The 23,232-nt window shown below is 45.7% G+C and overlaps 1 protein-coding gene and 1 long non-coding RNA gene across 6 annotated transcripts in view; one reads left to right on the top strand and one right to left on the bottom strand.

Moving 5' to 3' along the window:
- Positions 1-23,232, bottom strand: part of GAS2 (growth arrest specific 2) — a 45,681-nt gene that overhangs the window by 17,923 nt on the left and 4,526 nt on the right. For 3 of the 5 annotated variants that reach the window (XM_032960045.2, XM_032960042.2, XM_076069431.1), the window contains exons 2-6: positions 19,611-19,784; positions 19,089-19,429; positions 16,834-16,955; positions 8,220-8,361; positions 829-892 (exon numbers count right to left, since the gene is read on the bottom strand). In XM_032960045.2, coding sequence (XP_032815936.1) covers positions 829-892; positions 8,220-8,361; positions 16,834-16,955; positions 19,089-19,236 — 476 coding nt within the window. In that variant the 5' untranslated portion in view covers positions 19,237-19,429; positions 19,611-19,784. The other 2 variants (XM_032960044.2, XM_032960043.2) reach the window with 2 other exon arrangements.
- LOC116945588 (uncharacterized) overlaps positions 1-23,232 on the top strand; it is a 42,217-nt gene that overhangs the window by 12,275 nt on the left and 6,710 nt on the right. The window lies entirely within an intron of this gene.

The raw sequence follows: 23,232 nt of genomic DNA on the forward strand, positions 1-23,232 counted from the left end.
CCTACCATTAAAATTATAGACTGATCAATTCTTTGTCAGTGGGCAAACGTACAAAATCAGCAGGGGATCAAATACTTTTTTCCCTCACTGTAAGTCAGATGGAAAGGAAAAAAAGGTAATTTATGCATGAAACACCCAGCGTGATGGTACAGCTACTATCGACATCAGTGATACGCTCATTAAACGTGTCAGTAATCCCCTGGCAAGGAAATGCCAACTTGTCAAAGGGACACTAATGGAAGAGGGCCTAAAGTTCCACGTGTAAACACGAGGATAAGCTGTGCAGGATGCAATGATCCCTTAACAATCACCTCTATTTCTCCCGGTTTTGCTGTTATTAATCATGCAAACGCACACGTTGGCTCATTAAATAATGCTCCCGTGTTAAAATATCAGACTTTTTGCTTGGCAAAGGATAGGCAGACACCTACTCTATGCCCCTGTTTACCAAGCTAATTGGCCAAGTACTGTTATTTAGCATTGCCGCTGAAAAACCTGGCTACACCTTTAAAAATACAATAAAATTAGCAACTATACAGCGTCTAAATGTGACCACTTGTCAAGAGCCTGTACAGACCACTTGGAGCATGGGTTTCCTTCGAGAAAGATGCACATTTTTTTTTTTTGAGCAAGAGACACAGTGAAAGGAAAAAAATAAAGGTCTCGAGTCTGGACAGATTTCCCTACGCATTATCACGGCATTCTACTACGGTGTTTGTTTGTGGAGAGACAGAACTGCTTCCTTTTTCATCTGCAGCGCATTCCTTAGGCGAGTATTCATTCCTTGTGGAAGCTCACGCGGTGAGTGCAAGGGTTTGTACTCCGTACCTGGCGGCGATGCGTCCCAACTCGAGAAGACAAAGGCAAACCTCGCGAGGTTGCTTGTGTAGCACTGCAGAAGGGGAACACAATGTGATCATTATAGACGATGACTCAAGCAAAAAAATTTTACCTCTAAGCAGGTATAATGATGGGAAATGACTGAGGGAAGCTAGCTCCAGTATGTGTAACCAGGTGGTTGGTGGCCATCCTTCCCCAACAATCAATCAACTGAATTAAGTTGCACGTGCCATGGTCTTTTATACAATTTTTCAAGACAATGGAATAACTCACGGTGGCTGCATCTGGGTGGCAAATGCCAGTCACAGTTTATTGACATAATGATGTAAGAAAGAAGCATAAATTTCATGGAATGATCTGTTGTTACTTTGGAGACCTACATAAAAAAACAACTTCAGCGAATGTGCTTGGTTGGGAGTACAATTGAGCACGTGCAATTAATGCCTCGGGAGCACCTCAGATTGCCTCGGTTAGCTATATACGGTGCGAGAGAAGTTCAACGTACATACAGACTAAAGTGATATGAATGGTCAGTGTGTTTGTATTAACCACACACAATTTATTGTTACGTTAAATTACTTCATAACTTTAAAATAATTCCCCCCAATGCATTCCAATGTTGCTACTGCCGTTGTATCATGACATGAGAAACACATTGTCACGAAGTATTTTAATCCTAAAGGAAAGGTGTCGCATACTTTACCATATACTCTGCCGTGAGATTGTCACAGGGCGGTCAACCCGATAGGTTTAAATTTCATTGCTGAAATTTAGCCACGTGAAGTGAAAATCCAAATTTACTACAAATTATAGTTTGACGTGCAATCATTGGCCAGGCTAATACCATAAACCCACTATATCTGAGATCCCTGTTAAATCTCCGAGCCACAAAGCCATCTAAAAAATAAAAATAACATTAGCTGCAGGAATTCAACTTGGAGGTATATTCTTAAACGTAATAATTTTTGTGGACACTTAGAAAACCTGCCTTTTGTTTGATGAATTTTTACATACAGGAGCAAGAGACTAAACTCTTTAGAAGCTGATGTATTTAGGTCATCCGCCTGGCAGAAACAAATATGCCACATACCAGCTCAGATGAGAAATATTGCACCTCTTACGAAGTTAAAGATGTGGTACAAACCATGGGGGAAATGTCACACGAGCTTCAATATCTACAGAAAAATATTGCTATTAATACCTACAACGGCACAATACTATAGTCTCAGCTGCACATTGCTACTTTTGTCGATTTGCAATGGTGTTATCATCATGAGTGCAAATCTGCACTATCAGATGGCACAAAACAGCCTGCAGGAAACACTGCAAACTTTAGATTTTCTGGAAATTCAACCTCGAATGGAATAATGCATTGGGAATTGGGGGGTGGGGGGGGGTTCTAAACAATAGGCTGTCTGCTCCATGTAGGGTCCTTTTCCACAAAGATATGCGAAACTTAGACACTTTTGTTGTAAACTGCACTGTATCAGATAAGCTACAACAAATAAATATAGGCAATCTACACTGCAGTTAAAATAAGTAGTTTTTTTACAGTTGCGTTCATTTAAAGGTTCATTTAAAGGCCTCGTTGAATCGTAAAAAAAACATTTTGAAAACAAATATTCTCAAAAGGCTACTCTATTCCACGTAACTTTAACATCACCATACGTACACACGGAAGGCAGTCCTAGACGCAGGACTTGTACTGTGATGATTGCAGCGAATTGCAGCAGCTAAAACACATCCTTGACTGCACTCGTTTGTTGGTGACCCATCAAACAAAACAAGTAGCTTGCAAAATCTATCCACACCTCCGTGGATTGTCACTATGACCTTCAGGAAACTGGCTGGAGTAAAGTACGGAATGTACGGGACCCGAACAGATATGTCATACATTTAATTCCCCGCAAAGATTAAAGTTATTATTTAACATAGAATAAAGCACCTGTTGTTCGCATGCCAAGGCAGGTTACATTTCAGAGCTGTTGGAAGGCTGAGCAAAGAGTGACGTCATCACTGACCATAACACGCACGCGTGTACTCATTAGTACCATTGGACCTAGAGGGTAGAGTTCAATGCCAAGACGTGCCGATAAAAGACGGTGCATTTCGAAGGCAATTACAAACAGGTGCATGGCCTCATGAGGCGTGTGGACTAACAAATCCATAGGCTTTGCCTTGTTGAGCGCCACATCTGCCATGGGATTTCAGTACCATGCCGTGCGATCCCTCTACCTTGCACACTTGGCAAGAATATTTTAATCCACTGACACGGTCCAGATATTAGCCTTGCAATGATGCGTCCCCATTGCAATTCGACGAACTGTCACGATTCGGAGTTGCGATTCGATTCAAGATGTATTTATTTTTGCCACTCAATTTAGTGCCTGAAGTGACTGAAGGGGTTTACGGAAACCGATTACACATTCAACTCATGCGAAATGAAAACAATACATTTTTACACTCGCAATGCTATGTGTGCATTGCGAGTGTAAGAATTAACTTTATTCTATGAACTGTTACATGCCTACCATACATCTATTTTAAACAATGATCTTGGGTAATGCACAAGTAAAGCCCTTTTGCTAATCCACTTCTGGATGAGGGCTCTTCCACACCGTGCATGTTATAGGGATTAATTGAGCATGCTTCACCACACAGGTCAATGCGGGTTGGTGATGGCGAGCTTCGACGTGGGAACATAGAAGTACACTCAATGTGCATTGAAATGGCAATGACTGGTAGGTGTAGAGTATGAGGACTGGATTGTATGAAGGCCCTGAGCTAATGTTATTTTTATTATCATCTCTAACAAAATAAATTACCACAAAATATACTTTTGAAATCATAACAAAAAAAAATATGTATTATTATTTACTTTTAAATGTGAATTATTGTTTTCCTGTGCAGAAGCAAGGACATCAGAAACTATACACCCCATGGTCCTCGTCGATTTGTAAACACTTGTGTAAAAGAGCTGCTGCCTTGCACTAATATTATCACGCGCTCCAGACGAGTGGAGCAGGGCACCGTCTTTTTCCAGTCCAGGTCTAACCAAATATCACCAAGTTCGAAACACTAATCCTGCTGTGAATGCTCCCACTCGATGACACAGATGATAGAGTTACCAAAAGGCCGTGGCTTAGGGTTAACCTGCCCCCAATACATAACGGGCCTTTCATTGGCATTGCACAATACTGCAATATAAAATGTATCCTTTTAACTCGGAAAAACATGCAAAAAAAACGTAAACAAATAGTGCCCACGGCTGAATGGACAGTTATATGGACTACTTTTATCACTGCTTTGCACTAGCGGCTCGAGTTCACATTCTTAAATCAAAGCTGCTTTCACGCTTGACAAGCGGTGTCCTTTGTGTCGGCACACATGATCGCGTGGGCAGAACTTAATATGGCAACAAAGAAGCAAGAGGACGATCCCTGTTTTCCATCCAAAAGAATTAAAAAAATAACAACCAGATGGCCGACAAATCTACTCCACTAAAAATGAAGATAATTAATGTGGGCCAATCTCACAGGGGATTAAATTAACTGAAAATAAACATCTCAACCACTGACAAGCGTGCACACAGCAACTTACCGATTAAAAAATGTCAACAGCTATTTTATAGATAGGCAATTAAAAACGTGGCCATCGTCACACATTGACCAACAACTCATAAAAACAAAGACCTGCATAGACCTGTGCACTGCAGGCATGCAATTTCCTTCTCAACACAGCGCGTGTGACAGTTTACCAAGGGTGTCAATAAAGATATTCACTCGCACCAACATCATCGCAAGGACAACTCTGCATGCGCACTGCAATCGCTGTGAGACAATGACTAAGCAATATGAGTGTTTTTTTCAGGGGCGCTGGTAACTGCAACTCAGCCCTCTCCACTCATGCCACAAACCTGTCACATTGCTATGGCTGCTTCCAATAAAAAGGTTGTTGCTGCGCTGGCTTCCTGATAATTTAGCCAAGCAGGGTTGCTGGCTAAGTTATCAGGAAATTTCTGTTGACTTCAAAAACATTATATGTTATCCTAATTCTTGCAAGCCGGATTTTGCAGACTTCTTGCACAGATGAAGAACCTTTGCTAAACTGTTGCAAGCGGCATAATGCACAATGCCTTCCATGCAGATAGATGTATGAAAAATGGCTGATTCTGCAACACAATTCAATTAAAACTACTCATAAAAGTATATTCTTAGCTCTATCGGTAAAGTCACGTTGAAGGGAAACAATAAAAGAATAAAATATATATTAAACAATAAACATTCTCACGACGTTTCGACCATAACACAAACGGTCATCATCAGGTGTGAAAACCAACGGCAAGAAACATTTGAAAGAAGTGTCGGTTTGCATTTCTTTATTTTTAAACGGTGTATTTATTTATAAAAAAAACGTTAGCGCCACGCGCAGCGATTTGGCAGTTTATTTAGAAGGACGAGTCCATCTATGTTCTGAAAAGAGGAGGGGGGAAACGAAAAATTAATGTACGAACAATCAATTAAGACCTGAAATGGTTTTAAAAAGCTGAAATGGTAAAAACCATTTCAGGTCTTAATTGATTGTTCACGCTTACGGTGGCTTTCAGACAGCATACATACATTTTTCGTCTCCCCCCTCCTCTTTTCAGAACATAGATGGACTCGTCCTTCTAAATAAACTGCCAAATCGCTGCGCGTGGCGCTAACGTTTTTTTAATAAATAAATACACCGTTTAAAAATAAATAAATGCAAACCAACACTTCTTTCAAATGTTTCTTGCCGTTGGTTTTTCACACCTGATGATGACCGTTTGTGTTATGGTCGAAACGTCGTGAGAATTTGTATTGTTTTATATATATTTTACTATTTTATTGTTTCCCTTCAACGTGACTTTACCGAAAGGGCTAAGAATATGAATTACTGCAGTCACGAAAGCTTTAAATCAAAATTTACTCATAAATGTTCAAAAAGCACTGCTCATATTTCCATTCGATTTAACTCACCATTAATTAAAAGGCTCTTAATGAAGCGGCAAGGTGGCTCAAAGGTCAGAGCACTGAGCCAGCACCTCTGAGACCATAAGTAAATATCTGGGTTTCATCCACCTGTGACTAAACCGTTTGTCACATGTGGCGAGTTTATTATGGTTTCAGCCTGATCACCAATGACTGCATAAAAAACACATCATATTCAATGAGTTTGGTAGGTAATTTGGATGAATTCCAGCATTGAGGGGTAAATGTATCGGGTTGACTGCTACAGTGAGGGAAAAAAAGTATTTGATCCCCTGCTGATTTTGTACGTTTGCCCACTGTCAAAGAAATGATCAGTCTATAATTTTAATGGTAGGTTAATTTGAACAGTGAGAGACAGAAAAACAACAACAAAATCCAGAAAAACACGTCAAAAATGTTATAAATTGATTTGCATTTTAATGAGGGAAATAAGTATTTGACCCCTCTGCAAAACATGACTTAGTACTTGGTGGCAAAACCCTTGCTGGCAATCACAGAGGTCAGACGTTTCTTGTAGTTGCCCACCAGGTTTGCATACATCTCAGGAGGGATTTTGTCCCACTCCTCTCTGCAGATCTTCTCCAAGTCATTAAGGTTTCGAGGCTGACGTTTGGCAACTCGAACCTTCAGCTCCCTCCACAGATTTTCTATGGGATTAAGGTCTGGAGACTGGCTAGGCCACTCCAGGACCATAATGTGCTTCTTCTTGAGCCACTCCTTTGTTGCCTTGGCCGTGTGTTTTGGGTCATTGTCATGCTGGAATACCCATCCACGACCCATTTTCAATGCCCTGGCTGAGGGAAGGAGGTTCTCACCCAAGATTTGACGGTACATGGCCCCGTTCATCGTCCCTTTGAAGCTGTGAAGTTGTCCTGTCCCCTTAGCAGAAAAACACCCCCAAAGCATGTTTCCACCTCCATATTTGACGGTGGGGATGGTGTTCTAGGGGTCATAGTCAGCATTCCTCCAAACACGGCGAGTTGAGTTGATGCCAAAGAGCTCCATTTTGGTCTCATCTGACCACAACACTTTCACCCAGTTGTCCTCTGAATCATTCAGATGTTCATTGGCAAACTTCAGACGGGCATGTATATGTGCTTTCTTGAGCAGGGGGACCTTGCGGGCGCTGCAGGATTTCAGTCCTTCACGGCGTAGTGTGTTACCAATTGTATTCTTGGTGACTATGGTCCCAGCTGCCTTGAGATCATTGACAAGATCCTCCCGTGTAGTTCTGGGCTGATTCCTCACCGTTCTCATGATCATTGCAACTCCACGAGGTGAGATCTTGCATGGAGCCCCAGGCCGAGGGAGATTGACAGTTCTTTTGTGTTTCTTCCATTTGCGAATAATCGCACCAACTGTTGTCACCTTCTCACCAAGCTGCTTGGCAATGGTCTTGTAGCCCATTCCAGCCTTGTGTAGGTCTACAATCTTGTCCCTGACATCCTTGGAGAACTCTTTGGTCTTGGCCATGGTGGAGAGTTTGGAATCTGATTGATTGATTGCTTCTGTGGACAGGTGTCTTTTATAAGGTAACAAGCTGAGATTAGGAGCACTCCCTTTAAGAGTGTGCTCCTAATCTCAGCTCGTTACCTGTATAAAGAAGAGTGGGACAAAATCCCTCCTGAGATGTGTGCAAACCTGGTGGCCAACTACAAGAAACGTCTGACCTCTGTGATTGCCAACAAGGGTTTTCCCACCAAGTACGAAGTCATGTTTTGCAGAGGGGTAAAATACTTTTTTCCCTCATTAAAATGCAAAATCAATTTATAACATTTTTGACATGCATTTTTCTGGATTTTGTTGTTGTTATTCTGTCTCTCACTGTTCAAATAAGCCTACCATTAAAATTATAGACTGATCATTTCTTTGTCAGTGGGAAAACGTACAAAATCAGTAGGGGATCAAATACTTTTTTCCCTCACTGTATGCAAGGAACATTTCTCTTTAGCAGGGAGTATGGCAAATTGCAGCCCTTTGTAGGGATCACAAAAGTAGCACTTCGATATCTCCTTTCACAGACTGCTCTCTAACAGGCAGAGTTATTCACTGCTCTGCATAAGTTTGCGAATGGATACTTTATCTTATACCATGATGCTGATAATGCTGATGGCACAACATTGGAAAAACAAGGCGAGTGAAAAAGACGCGGGGGGGGGGGGGGGGGAGATTTAAGAAACGTACGCCATTGTTTCAACTGCACTGCCGTGAGATGTAACCGGCGACATTCGGAACACAAGTCTGTTATGCTAACCGCTACACCACGGCAGGCACCTTCAACTCCCACTGGGACCTAATGGAATGGGGGTCATTGTGCCTTTAGTGCGGAAGGTGAAATGGAAAAGGTTCTGCTTAATGCCATACCAAGCCCTTCGGACTCGAACATGCAGGATTCATCGACACCAGCCTCTCGGCACCAAGCGAGAAAATTAGCCGTGTTGTCCCGTGCAAAGAAGGTCCCAGCTGGGGCGTTGGCTCTGCAGGGGATCTTCCGCCGTGGAAAGCGCTGGTGGGCGGAAAAATGGAAACAAGGCATAGGGGGTGGTGGTCGTGAAAGTGGGGAGATTATTAAATAAACACAAATGTCCAAAATACATTGCAAGCTCAGAGGGGCACAGTATAAGATTACATTTTTGTCAATTGGGTTTTAGAATCTTATTCTAAACTCAGTGTTCGACATGACACTTTAAAGACATGCGCGATGCATCCTCCCGCGCGTGCAGTTCACAGCTGAAAACACAAAATACTCAAAAACAGCTCAGCCTCGCAGAGGAAAAGGAAACTGGCTTTTTTTGGCACACGTGAGCACATCACTGGAAGTCATCAGCGTGTGCTAGGGGACGAACGATGCATACTGCTGGCTTACTCGTGCAAAATGTTGGTGTTATGCATTCGCAAGGCCGATTTAGATAGATGAAGGCAGTGTGATAGCTGCCAAATTAACTAGAGTGAAGGTGTCAACTAACTAAATTATTAGGCAAGTTTGTGGTTGGAAAAATAGACAAAGTGAAAGTGATGCAATTCTAATTTTCCAATGTATATATGGGTGAACAGATTTCTGCAGAGCTGACGATGGTTATTTTGAAAACGTTATGTTTTGTTGTATGTATGTATGTATGTGTAGGGGTGTTGTGGGAAGGTAACACACAGCCACAACTTGGTGGCTACAACCACGTCCGCTATAGCCCCGCCCTCAGTGGTGTATGTGTATAAAGGGCGGGGAGCCAGAGAGCTCGGGGCAGTGTGTTGGGGCCAAGAATTAAGAACCAGTGAAGAAGGAAGGCCAGCTAGATAGACCCTGGGACTTCCCTGACCGCTGTCCTTTTGAGGGCCGGCAGGGTAAGCCAGTGGTGCGGCCCCAGAGCCTCAGAGCTGGAGCCCTTATAAGGGTCGGTCTGGTTGGTGGGGTGCCGTGATCTGTGCTTGACCAGGACCAGATCAGATAGCCTCCTCTAGCGCCTGTAGCTGGAGGAACTGGGAGCACAGGAATTAGGCTAGATGGCCTAGGGGGTGTCCCAGCGTATATACGGGTGAAGGGGCCGTTACCCCTTCCAGTGTAACCCTTGTTAAGTTGAATAAACAGTGCTGCCTCTACTCCACCGTTTCCGTATCCCGTGAACCCACTACAACTGGTGTCAAAAGTGGTCTTTATAATGGACACAAGACGGTTAAACCGCTCACAAGAACCTGGGGAGGAAGACGACTCTGCTGGGGCTGCTGGGACAGCGCCAGCGGACTTGGCCGACGATCCCGAAATGCCACAGGTGTCCCAACAGCCGCTGCAGCTGGAGGAGTGGCCGCTGTTAGGGGACGGGTTACGGGCGGCTCACTCCCGTCTCGCCGAGCTGCTGTACGCCGCGGCATCCACGCTGGAAGAAATAAACCGCGCGGGGCTGGGGGTGCCGATGCGGCATGGCGAAGAACGCCGGTCAACAGCCGTTCCCGCCAGCACACAGCAGCCAGAATTTGGATTCGCTGCCATGGCGGTGTCTACTACGGAGATTGGAGGGCCGCAGCACCACGTGGACAGCGGGGGCCAATCACCGGCCGTAACGTCATCACCGATGGACGTTCGCCGCCAGGACCAATCGGCAGGCGCAACGTCATCAACTGTGCGACCGCCGATGGAGACCCCCATCCCCTCCAGTGATGACGAAAACGGCGGGAACAACGTGCAACGGCTGTTGGAAACGGAGCCATCGTTCCAACAGCGCTTGCCTGTGTTGAAAGAATGTGTCCGACGGGGGCGACTGGGGGGCCTTTGAACGTCGCTTCCTCGCTCATCAAGAGATGTCCGGGTGGAAGGACAAGGAGGCGCTGCTTGCCTTGCCGGCCACGTTGGACGATGACGCTCTCCCCACCCTCATCACGGCCCCCAAGTCGGCGCGCGCTACACTGCAGTCGGCGCTCCGAGTCCTCGCTACTGTCTACGGGCCGCCATCGGACTGTCGCCAACTGTTCCACGAGCGGCGCAGGGGCCAGAAAGAGTTGCCGCTTGCGTATCGCACGGCTCTCCTGGCCCTTGCAAAAGCGGCTTTCCCGCGCATGGACTGCGAGGGGGTGGACGCGATGGTTACAGAAAAACTTCTGGCGCTGGCTCAGGACCTGCAGATCGTTGTCATCGCAGCGGACGACGCGGACATGTGTTCCTTGCGGGCAACAAGGAACATACACGTACATCTGTTGTCACAACGCCGACCACCTCTCGGCTCCAACGGTGCAGCTGCGGTGTGCGCTGGGACGTCAACCATCCCCTCGTCCGAGGAGATCTTCGCTGTGGGTCGCCCTGCAGAGTGGAGATCCGGAAAGAGGCCGGCTCGAACGACATCGAGCCACCAGGAGCAACCCAAGACGGCGGGTGCGACCGCCAGGACCCCGGCCGGACGGCGCTCCAGTCTACAAGCCTTCGCATCAAACTCCGGCAAGTCGCGGCACCCCACATGCTCGGCCTGTGCACACACCTGTCACTATCTCACGTGCTTCGATGTACGGATCTCGTGGCACGGCCGCCGGTTCGTCGGGTTGCGGCGGGGTCGAGAAGACGCTCGGGCCGGGTCAGTGGTCTGAATTGGCTCACCGAGTTGTTGCTGCGTCGGCGGGTTCGTCCGTTGTTGCGGGTCGTAATGATGGGGTTGAGGTGCGTGTCCTTGTCGATACGGGGGCATCGGCAACTATTGTGTCGAATTTGATCTATAATATCCTTCCCGTTCAGAGCCGCCCCTTGCTGCCAGTCGACGTTCCGTGTTACACAGCAAACGGGGGTTCGTTGGGTATCATAGGCCAAATCCGAGCACAAATTTGCATTGGGATATCAAATTATCTGGACCAATATTAGTCTCATCCTCGCTGGCGGTTCCGTGCTTGTTGGGGACAGACTTTTTGGCCAAAATGCCGATTAAAATATTGATTGACCAGGGATGCATTGAGCTCCCTTCGGGCCGACGTATATCGTTCCTGCCTTCCCCCGTCACTCGTACTGTGCGTGTGCCACCAGGTGCGCAAATGCTCGTACCTCTTCGGTTGCGTCGACCTTTTGCGCCGGGTGTTTCGGACCACGGCGTTCTGTTAGGGCCCTCAAAGGCTGGGAAAACGGGCTAGATTTGGTGGCCGCTCAAACGATTGTGAAGGGGAGCGATGACCCGTTCATCATGGTCCTTAATGTCGGGGTGCAGACGGCTGTGGTTCCTCAGGGGACCGTGCTTGCACACGCGACGCCGGTACCCGTATAAGAAACGGTTATGGGACATGTGGGGACCGATCCTCCAACTCGGCCACGTTCCATTGAGGACATTAGTTGGATGGATGCACTGTGTTCCGGAACGAACGATCTATCCGACTCCCAGCGTGCCGGATCACGGAACCTTTTGATTGAATTCGCTGACGTTTTTAGCAAGCACAAATATGATATTGGGTGCACGAATTTGCTGCGACACCACATCGACACGGGTGCAAATGCCCCGGTATGTCAGATTCCTTTTCGGTTGAGCCCTGCCGAAAAGGATCATGTTAAAACGGCTGTGGACGACATGTTGGCTGCGGAAATTTTATCTCCTTCCACCAGTCCATGGGGGGCACACCCATAGTGCTTGTCAAAAAGCACGATGGGGTCTTTGAGATTTTGTGTGGATTTTCGTCGCCTAAATAAAATCTCGGTGGCCGATGCCTATCCACTCCCCCGAATGGACGAATCTCTGGATGCTCTAGCAGGGGCACGATTTTTCTCCACATTGGACTTGTTGTCAGGATTCTGGCAACTTCCATTGGATGACGAGTCCAGATCAAAGACTGCGTTCCGTACACCACACGGCCTACTTCAATTTAACCGGTTGCCTATGGGATTACACTCCGCTCTGGCGACATTTCAGCGCCTTATGGAACTGGTTTTGGCTGGCTTACAATGGGACGTTTGTCTGATCTATCTGGACGATGTAATTGTATTTAGCAAAACGTTTGACAAACACCTTTTGAGATTGCGCGCCGTGTTCCTCAAAATGCACGCTGCAAATTAAAAATTCAAACCACAGAAGTGCCACTTGCTCCAAGAATCCGTGCAGCATTTAGGGCACATCGTCAGCCGATCGGGCATATCCACCGATCCCGCAAAAACGCAGTGTGTCAGCTCCTGGCCGACCCCCACCTTGGTGGCTGAGGTCAGGAGTTTCATTGGGTTCGCATCTTATTACCGGCTGTTCGCTGCGGACTTCGCGACCATTGCTAAACCTTTACATGCCCTGACGGCAAAAGGGAGTGAAATTTCACTGGGACCAGGTCGAGGAGATCGCTTTCCGTTCCCTTCGCGACGATCTCGTGGGGGCCCCCCACCATTGAGCTACCCCGATTTTTCCGAACCCTTCCTGCTTGATACGGACACCAGCAATACGGGTATTGGGGGTGTGCTCCCACAGGTTGTCGGTGGTGTGGAGCGCGTTGTGGCTTATGGCAGTAGGGTCTTGTCTCCGGCGGAGCAGAGATACTGCGTCACCCGTCGGGAGCTGTTAGCCACTGTATTTTTTATACAATATCGGCCATATCTGTACGGACGGCACTTCACCGTCCGTACAGACCATGCGGCATTGCAATATGCCTTGCGGGTGGAACAGCCTTCGGGACAATTGTCTCGATGGCTTGAGGTTCTTCAGGACTATGATTTCACAACCACATATCGGAAGGGTGTTCGACACACTAATGCGGACGCGCTGTCTCGCCTGCCACCCGCCTCAGATTGCGCTTGTCTCATGGGATCGGGGCGTTGTAAGCCGCCAGATGACAGCCCCGCTTTAAATGTTCCGATTCATGCTGCCGCCACCGAGGACCCTTTGTCTGCGGGTCCTATCGAGCAGGGGGGAGAGGACTCCTTGCTGGGATTGTCTGTTACGGAATGGGGGCACCTCCAGATGGAGGACGCGTCCCTACTCGCGTTGCGTCGTCGCGCAGGGGGTTCCATGAGGGGGTGACGGGGGTTGATTCGTTCGGGCTGCACCAGGGGCTCCTTATGCATTGGGATGGGAAGGCCCGCCGTCACAGGCTGGTGGTGCCTTCTGCTCTGCGGGGTAAGGCCGTGTGGGCTGCTCACGAGCGACTTTTGCACCTAGGGACCCACAAGACCCTTGCCATGCTCCAGCTGGATTTCTTCTGGCCGGGCATGGCAAGAGATGTGGATGACCTCATGGGTGCATGTACTCAGTGCGCCCAACGGAAGCCATCAGCGAGGGGCGCCTGTCCGCCGATACAATCTATTACGGTCTCTTGAGTTAATGAACTCGTCGCACTCGATATATTGGGGCCCTTCCCTGCGACCCCTAGGGGTAATAAGTACCTGCTGGTTGGCATAGAATACTTTACTCGATGGCCTATGGCATGGCCCCTCGCCAACCAGTCAGAGCAGCCATCGCCGAGGCCTTTGTCCAGGGCTATGTCCTCGACAAAGGTGCTCCCGAACGGCTGCTGATTGACCAAGGGAAAAACGTCTCTGGAGTCCTTTTGCACGAGGCGTGTGCGCTCCTCGGTACAAAATAAAATCCGTACTTCCCCCTATCACCCGCCTTCATAGGACCCTCACGTCCATGTTGTGTCACCAAGTGTGTGACTCCCAGACCGATTGGGACCTTCAGATAGCGGGGGTTTTGGCTGCCTACAGAATGGCTCCTCACGCGGCGACCGAATTCTCGCCGTTCTTTCTAATGTACGGTCGCGATGTTGATCCACCTATTGAGACTCAGCTACGGGTCTCCAAACCAAACGAAAAATCGAAATTGGCCGACCACGTCAAATTTAATATCCTGAGGTTGACCGAGGCGCGAGAGGCAGCCGCCCAAAACTCTAATTCCCGACAGAAGGCTAACGAGAGGTTGCGATCGCGCCAGTCACGCACACATGCGTGGAGATCGGGTGACAGAGCCTGGCTGCACTGCCATCAAGTACCGTTGGCAACCTCGGCGAAATTGTTGCGGCCATGGAGGGGTCCTGTGGAAATAGTGCAGGTCATGCGGCCACAGTGCCTTCATATTCAGTGGGGGAAACGTCGTTGGTATGTACACCCCTCGCGCCTGAAGCCGTTTGTGGTACCGTGCGTTCCTCCACCACATTAAACAGGCCGAGCATGTGATGTGTCCGCTGACTCCCGGACGGCGACTTCGCCGCCTGCCCCTGATATGCCACTAACTGTTCCATCTTCAGGTGCCTCGAGAATGACGGCTTTCCAGCCGCCTGCGCCACCCGGCGGGGACAGGGATTGTCCTCCCGGGATGTCGGAGGGTTACGCACCCGAACGGACAGCGCCCACCGCCGGCCCGACCGGTTTCCCCACCTACGATGGACCCGCAAAACGGACTCGCGCCAAAACGCGCCGGTTTTTGTAATGTTGCCTTCTGGTTGCACTTGTTCTGTTCATACTGTTCTACTCACCTTTTACGTCTCCTTTTGCTGCGTTGACGGGTGGCTCGGGTTGAATGCGGGGGGGTAGGGGGAAATGTATATGCTGTATATAGTGTATCTTTATATAGGTGGGTTGGGTTATTTATTGGGGCGTTTGGTTGTTATGAGGCACGCACGGTTGGGGTTTTGTTGCGTTGTTATTGTTCAATATTGTTGCAGCCGGGACGGCTGCGGGCTGTACAGGAGGGGGTGATGTAGGGGTGTTGTGGGAAGGAAACACAGTGTGGGAAGGTAACACACAGCCACACCTTGGTGGCTACAACCACGTCCGCTATAGCCCCGCCCTCAGTGGTGTATGTGTATAAAGGGCGGGGAGCCAGAGAGCTCAGAGCAGTGTGTTGGGGCAAAGAATAAAGAACCAGTGAAGAAGGAAGGCCAGCTAGATAGACCCTGGGACTTCCCTGACGCTTGTCCTTTTGAGGGCCGGCAGGGTAAGCCAGTGGTGCGGCCCCAGAGCCTCAGAGCCGGAGCCCTTTTAAGGGTCCGTCTGGTTGTTGGTGGGGTGCCGTGATCTGTGCTTGACCAGGGCCAGATCAGATAGCCTCCACTAGCGCCTGTAGCTGGAGGAACTGGGAGCACAGGAATTAGGCTAGATAGCCTAGGGGGTGTCCCAGCGTATATACGGGTGAAGGGGCCATTACCCCTTCCAGTGTAACCCTTAAGTTGAATAAACAGTGCTGCCTCTACTCCACCGTCTCCGTGTCCCGTGAACCCACTACATATGTATGCTGAACTTCTATTGCACCGTACTTTAGCCAACTATGCAGGCAGCAGGTGAATGGACACAAAGCAAGTTTCCAATTCACGTTTCGTTCAAATAACTGCTATTTATATAAATACGAATTATTCGGAAAAAATAAATGCAATGAAAATAAATGTCTTTCCAAAAACAATATTCTACACGCAAACAGAATAAGAATGTTTACGTATATTATGCACTTTATATGTTGTGGAAATGGCCTGAGCATGCAGTGATTTAGTCAAAATAAGCTACAATTGGCAGATTCCATCCAATTACAGTAAGTCACTGTAAAAACAACGTGTTAATCACAATACAAATAGGCCAGGAATGGTTGTTAAAGCAAAGCAAAGCAATTCAGTTTCGGAAAAGTATTAGAATAAAACCTGGGTAATTTGGATCCAAATACATTGTCTTCAACTACTTATTGATGGAAACCCAGCGAATGCAATTGCTCTGATGCTGCATGCCTTGGCCTGTGTTCTGTGCAGCTTCCTACAGTCAACTGCATTAATTGCGTGGAAAATCTGAACGCAAACACTTCTGATCATTGCCCATCTGCTTAACCTTAATGTGAAACCAACCTATTCACCTTCCTATTCTATGCACTTCCTATTACCCCATGCCCCCAAATTAATCCATCGATCCCATTATCTGTGCGAATATCTGCACTTTTTTGTGAATAATAGGAATAACCCAGAAGTAGTGCAAATTTACCCTTAAAACAATCTCTCCGCTATTCTTTCATTGATAGTAAGTGGACAATGCACAAATAAGCCAAACCACCAACAGTGCCACCAAAAACAGCAAAGAAAAAACTAATGACTGCATTAAATACTTCTGTAACAGTTCTCCCTTGAAAGGGACTTATAGTCTCAATGGGGTCTCAATGGGATCTCAACATCTTCACCATGAGCTACCCACTGCTGGATAAAGGGCTCACCACACCATCACCATCCAACATGGTTCGCAAAATCACAATTCATCTCGCTCTTGTCCTCCAAAGCATGTTCTCTCAAAGGTGCTACCTTTCCATTAAGTTTGGTCCATCGCCCATGTTACCTCCTTTGGCTACCATTCCATCGCCAGTTTCAATCATTCGCCCAATAATCCCGTCAAATGATGCGTAATGCTCAAGCCCATTAATAGTTTGTCTTCAAGATGCTGCATCTTAGAATTGTGTCTGTTCCTTGATCCACGTATTCAACTTTACAGTCAGAGTAATTCCAAGCGGCGTCTTTCCACGTTTCTTTGTGCACTTGTATGGGTGCTAACCGGGTTGTAAATTAAAACTGCTTAACCCACCTTAGTGACATTGTCTGCATAGTTGTTCTCCTTAGCCTTTGCCTGCAGGATGCTCCCAAGGCGGCAGAGAAGGACGCCGTTGTCAATCTGCTCCATGAATGTCTCCGCGCGGATTTCCGTACCTGCGTAAAAAAAGGATAAAAAATGTAATTTAAAAATACGACAAACGAACGGAATGTATATAACTCCTAGCTATTATCATGGACCAGCAACAGCATACGTTATCACCAAGGTCAAAGGAATTCCACAGAGGCTCCCATTTCCGTGAGTTGGGGGACATGGTGATGTAAATATATATTTTTTGGAGGTCCAGCGGAAAAACTAATTGTGCTGCCATTGTAAAAAGCGCCTTTGGCATAGAACTACAAGTGAAAGAGACTCTACGGTCATGCAATACCAAAGCTGTTCATTGCTATAACTATCTAATTATGGCTACGATTAACGCTTAAATGAAAGGTCGAAATAAGTATTACACGAAACGTTTTTTGATTAACTTTTCTATTTTTTATAAACGCAACATTTTTACAGTGTCAACTCAGCTAAGGTTCAGGGTGGTTGTGTTGTTTCGATATAAAACCCAAAATCAGTCACAACAACTTTTTCAAAATGTGTCGAAGCGAAGCAGGTTATTGAGAAAATTTTACGTGCAATTAATATACGACTTGTAGGGATTTCAAATGGCAGTAATCATCAGGGATGGGAAAAAAGCAGTGTTGTACATAAGGTGCACATTTATTCAACCAAAGTGATTGAGGCACGGAGAGCTGAGCATGCTGAAATGCTGTGTTGCAGTGGTCTGTTTCGCTCCACAGCCCTTGTCAGGCACCTTGCCAAGTCTAACATTTAACACATGCTCCTAACCCAATTGGGAATACCGCTTCCTATGCATAACTGTTCAAAAATTACAAGCAATTAAACCGTGAACTGCACAATGTAAATTCATTCTGACAATTATGATAGAATTAACAGCAATAACTATTTTAAATAACATTCAGAATCGCACTATCTTCCAAACAAGAAAAAAAATTGACTGCCGATGGTATTAGTCATATTGAGTTTATAGACTTAATATCTTCATGTTAAACAGCATACCTAGAATTGAAGCTCTCGTGAACAGTTACAAGATGTTATTTAAACACAGACACTATGTTCAAGTGGAAAACGAGTCGGCAACAGCCTCTTCAAATGTAGGGCAGTGAAACCCTACTGAAGACAAGGGGTTTTCAAAATTATGAATCTTACACATGCAGCCCCACAAGCCTCCCATAAGGGAATTCCTGTTCACATACGCTGATGAGCACACAAACATTCATGCACATGTACACACACACACATGTACAGGCACATGCAGTACTCCCTTTACATCTTTACGTACAGCCGGTAAATGTGAGAAATGGCTTGCAGAGATCATAAATTCAGGCAGTGTTTAAAATCCCTCCGCATAAAAGAATTTCAAATATAAATAAATTAATGCAGATGTTGGGGCTTACGTTACATATTTGACAATGACACAACTCAAGTGCAACACTCAACATATCACCCTAGGCTCTTGCAAAACCCTCCTGGACTCAGCCAAAAACTTTTAAAACGTCAACTTACCATCTTAAAAATAATATTGCAAATGGAAAGGAATAAACCACATCAATACTGTAAAAAAAATACTTGAGCACACACTTGAAGGTTGAGAAGTAACTATTCTTCCTCAAGTGAGAGTATATTCTAAAAATGAAATTCCACCGATCAAGGAAAATTGCAAATGAACATTAATTTTGATGATTGTAGCCATCTTGAGTTATCAGAGAGAGAAATAATGATTATGTGGATAAGCATTGTTTTGAAATCATAATTGATTGTTGAGGCAAAAAAAGGTTAAGATTTCACAAATGTAGGTCTTGTTTATAATTTGTGTAATTACTCCAGAGATTGAATATCTATACGTGTATGCATTAAGTGCTAGTGCCTGCACACATTTAAATCTGCACTTACTTTCCATAGATCGCAATACACTTAATGACTATACTGTAATCATCAAAGTCCATCAACAAAAATCTGAGCTACTTTTCCTTACATGGTCAACTTGGCTTAATGACATCCATTGTTGATATCCCTCGAGGACAATGTAACCAGTAGGCCTCATTATAATTTTCATGCCTATGACAACAGGCACACGTACGTATGCATGTTGAACTTCGTTTGCACTGTACTTAGTCAACCGTGCTGATTGGAGGCGCGGTGCTTTAAAGGGCATTACTCACCCAGAATCTCGGTGAGCCACATGGCGAGGTCCTCCTTCATGGGGATGAGGGTGGCTTCGTGACGGCTGGCAAGCCACTGCTGGTACGTGGCCATGTCCGAGAGGCCTGGGCGGCTCTTGGGGCCCCCAGGGCTGTTGAGTCCATTCATCTCCACGTTTGCAGTCGACTATTCTCTTGCCTTCGTCACAACGAGGAGACTTCTTTTCGCTTCAACGGTTGCGACGAGAGCGCCTGCAGGGTAATGTCGTCTTTTAGCCGGGCGCGAGTTGAACTGGAGTTCCGATTCGAGAACGAAGTTCTTCGCTCACCAAGCAGAGACGCCGAGCTGCACCGGAACACTCCTGCAAAGGCAACGGGCATGCTCTCTCTCTCATCTGGCGTAAGGAAGCATGGCACACCTCCCGGGAAAAGCAGCTGCTCTAAGAGCGTCTCGCAAGTTCTGAAATTTGTTCGGACATGCCGTGAAACAAGAAACGTGATGCAACACAAACACCGTCTGCGTCGACGACTTGCTTTGCATACCTGGGCAGAATCGCACAGCTCAGGCTTTCAGAGACTCCGGGACATGGATGGTCTGGTAGAGCCGACTTTATTTTTTTAAAGAAGCTTTTCTCTCTGCGGACATACTTTGCTCCTGTCTGTTTGGCTCTTGTCCCGGTATTTGGATAACTTCCTTTGTTTCGAACGTCAGAGAACCTAAACCAGATGTACATAGACGTGCAGAGATCAACCATTAGTATCAGGCACAGCTGAGCCTGTCAGTGACATCTGCTGCAACCGAGACACATTTAAAATATTCAGTAGCTTAAGAAGATTACAGCAGCAACCAGAATTATTCTCACAATTATGTAAATGTGTTGTTTTCGATAAAAAAACCTATACAAAATGTATTAATTTAACTTGTGTTTTAAAACCATTACTTAAAAAACTAGTTTGTTTTCAATTAATTCTGAAAACATTACTTACCTTGTTAATTTAAGCATAACACAAAAAATATCATAACCAGAGACAATAATATGAAATCAACTCTGCGACAAATACATTCTTGTACACTGTCTAATTGAATGGCTTGGTCAAACTCGCGAGAAACACACTGCACTGATTATTGGTGCGTCCAACATCTGAAACAAAGATCAGTGCACGCGAAATACACAGCCCTGGCTGTAACCGGAGAGGGTGTCCCAACTCAGCTGGGGGGAACAGAGAATTCGCCCCATCACATGGTATCTGATGAAGCCAGGGGATACGAGCCACACAACGAGCAACAACAAAATCCCAGCTCACACACTGGGGCTATTTATCTCAACCACGAACACTCAGAAGTCTGATTCAGGAGGGTAACTCTGTCACAACATCTAGAGCAATAAGAAAAAACTAAAAATTGTGTGTTCCGTGAAAGAAAATATACCCTCGCCCTCTGTTCAAATAAGGAGCTCATTATTATACCGCATATGCATTCGAAACTGCGTGCAATCATCGTTTGTGCAGTTGTCAAAGAGATTGGACTTTCGACTGCACACAAATAAAGATGAAAAATGCATTGGTTTATTTAGCAATTCACGATTTGACTCAATTGCCACGTAATAAACCTTTTTTTTGAAATTCTTATAAAGCATATATGCAATTAGTTTCAGGGTTGCAGAACAGCTGTTAAATTAAAAAAATCAGGACTCAAAGTAGCCATTGTTAAGTGGCCGAAAAAACATGAAACACAAACATTTTATGCATTTTGCATAAAAGTGAAAGGTTGCTCTCAATAGTAGGGCCATGTTCAATGCTCCGGTGTGAAATTATAGAATGGAGCACACTGTTCTAGTAAGTTAAACTTTGGAAGTTAAAAAACTCAAAATATTATGGCATTAAACAGGAAGCACTGTATAGAAGCCAACAAAAATACAAAATGTGCTAAAAAGCCAAAGGCTTTTCGAGAAATAATTTTCTAAAATACGTTTGGGTTTTGAACTTTCAATATTTATAATATAAACACAACAATATTAAATGAGCAGTAATTACATAGATAACATTTTTAAATTGTGCAAGTATCTTGGCTTACCTTATGAACACATTCCAGAAGACAAGTTAAAAACGTCATACGCACTTAACTCTTGCGTACCCAACACCTACAAACTCACGTGTGTAATAATCGCACAGTAGCGAATGGCACATCACGGTCTATCTGCTACAACAGACTAAAGACTCGGGCAATGAATTTTGCAAAACTACAATACCAACTGTGTGCAATTGCTGGCTCGGCACATGTAGTTTATGTTGAATACGATCCACAGCCGATCTCCACACGGGAAAAGGCATATTGGCAGTGAGCCATCACAGAAGGTTCTGTTAACACTATACAGTATGAAAAGAATGGTTGTTACTGTGCTACTGCTGCTGCCCAAATCCAGCCCGCAAGACCCCATGATGGGCAGATCACCAGAGAGAGCGGCGTTCTTCAGTGCGGAAGTTAAGCTGGGGGCCCAGCTGTCCAGGATGGTCTTTCTATAAGCAGTCCAACTGGTAGGGACAAAATAAGTGGGGGCTGGAGAGGGGAAGGTATGAGGTGGCCCATAAAGGAGGCCCCATAGGATTGGGTTGGGGACACTTCTGGCTTACTGCTCAACACTAGCAGATGCACGCACCGCCTCTTCAAACTCACATTTAAAGATACGGTACTATTTTCATGTTGTTATTGTATTCGATTATATCATTAGTTGGTATCCCCCAAAAAGCTGCCCACGCTGCAAAACAGCAAGTCGTATACAGATAACTATGTAGCGGCCCACATACTGATGCGGCAACGTGATTGCTGTCAGGAGTGTTGCGGTACACTTGAGCGTGTGGTTTGGTTGGGGGTGCGATTGAGCACATGGAATTGCTTGGGGAGCAGCCAATGTCTAATTTATTGTTTAACCTCAAGAGCAACTCACCACAGCCAGGATAATGGTCAGTGTGTCTGTTTTACCACACGTTAACCAAGCAGAGCAAAATACTGCAACGTTACTTTTACTTCGTACACTGAGTGGATGATTTACAAATATATTTCTATACATTTCTGTTGCTTAGGCATCTGTAGGAAGGCCCTATTTGTAAATTGTATTCATTATTATTAGCATCAACAGCCCTTTGTCATAACACAGGGATAAAGCCTCCTCACATGCCATGCTGGTCATTGAGGTTGTTTTGACCATACTTCACCAAGCTGGTCAGTGTAGATTTATGAACGGGACAGGGAACTAATCACTGGTTCAGATGTCACTCGCCATTGATGTTAGCCATGACCAAACACGTGCAGTGTCATTACTGTGCCACGACTTCACCTCTATGTAAAAGATTGAACAAAAATCTGATAAACTCGGAGATTACCATAAAACTCGCACACCTGCCTTCATAGCCTGTCGCGTTATTGTAGCCAAAGGCTTAACGGCTCAAGAGTATTGAGGTGTGCAACAGGGGCGTGACAGATACACATGGAATGTGGATCGTACCATTTCCCAAAGGCAAAGGGATGCTGCCCTAATTCTGCTGTGAACAGACCCGGTGTGAAGTAACGGCAGTCCATGCAATCATTGTGATAGATAAAAGAGGTTTAATCTACACGCTGTGTAGTGTGCTATATATCATGACATCAGCAAAGTTTGAGGAGCAAAACTGCCAAACACGGAATGATGGATGGTGTGAAGATGTGGCCTATGGGGCTTTACAAGTATTTCAATTAAACACACCAAGTTAGTGTGCATAGTCAGCAGCTCAGTTTTTTCTATAGCTAATTACTAATTCCTATAGTAAAATTGCAAGGTTGGTCGTGTCATAGAAGTTGAAATCCCATTTTTTTAAAGAATACACGTAAACAAAATGTTTTACAAATGAATGCGCCGACATCACTACCCAGGGCTTCCTTACATATATTATTCCATTGTCCTGTCATCAGGATAGCAGGCAACACATTTCTATACAATACAATAGGTACCCCAGAATATAAAAGGGAATAAAATTTGCAAACGAGACCTGGAAAACAATCACTGTGGTCGGACATGGTCAAATATAGTACATCTCATTCAAAGATAATCTCTCAATGTGTCCTTCCATAGTCAGAAGACCACTACAAGAGAATGTGCTCGCCGATGGTTACATAAATAAAATAAAACCT

The sequence above is a fragment of the Petromyzon marinus genome, chromosome 24 (assembly GCF_048934315.1).
Source record: "Petromyzon marinus isolate PM22_M1 ecotype Great Lakes invasive population chromosome 24, UKy_Petmar_22M1.pri1.0, whole genome shotgun sequence".
In the NCBI taxonomy this organism is placed as follows: Eukaryota; Metazoa; Chordata; class Hyperoartia; order Petromyzontiformes; family Petromyzontidae; genus Petromyzon; species Petromyzon marinus.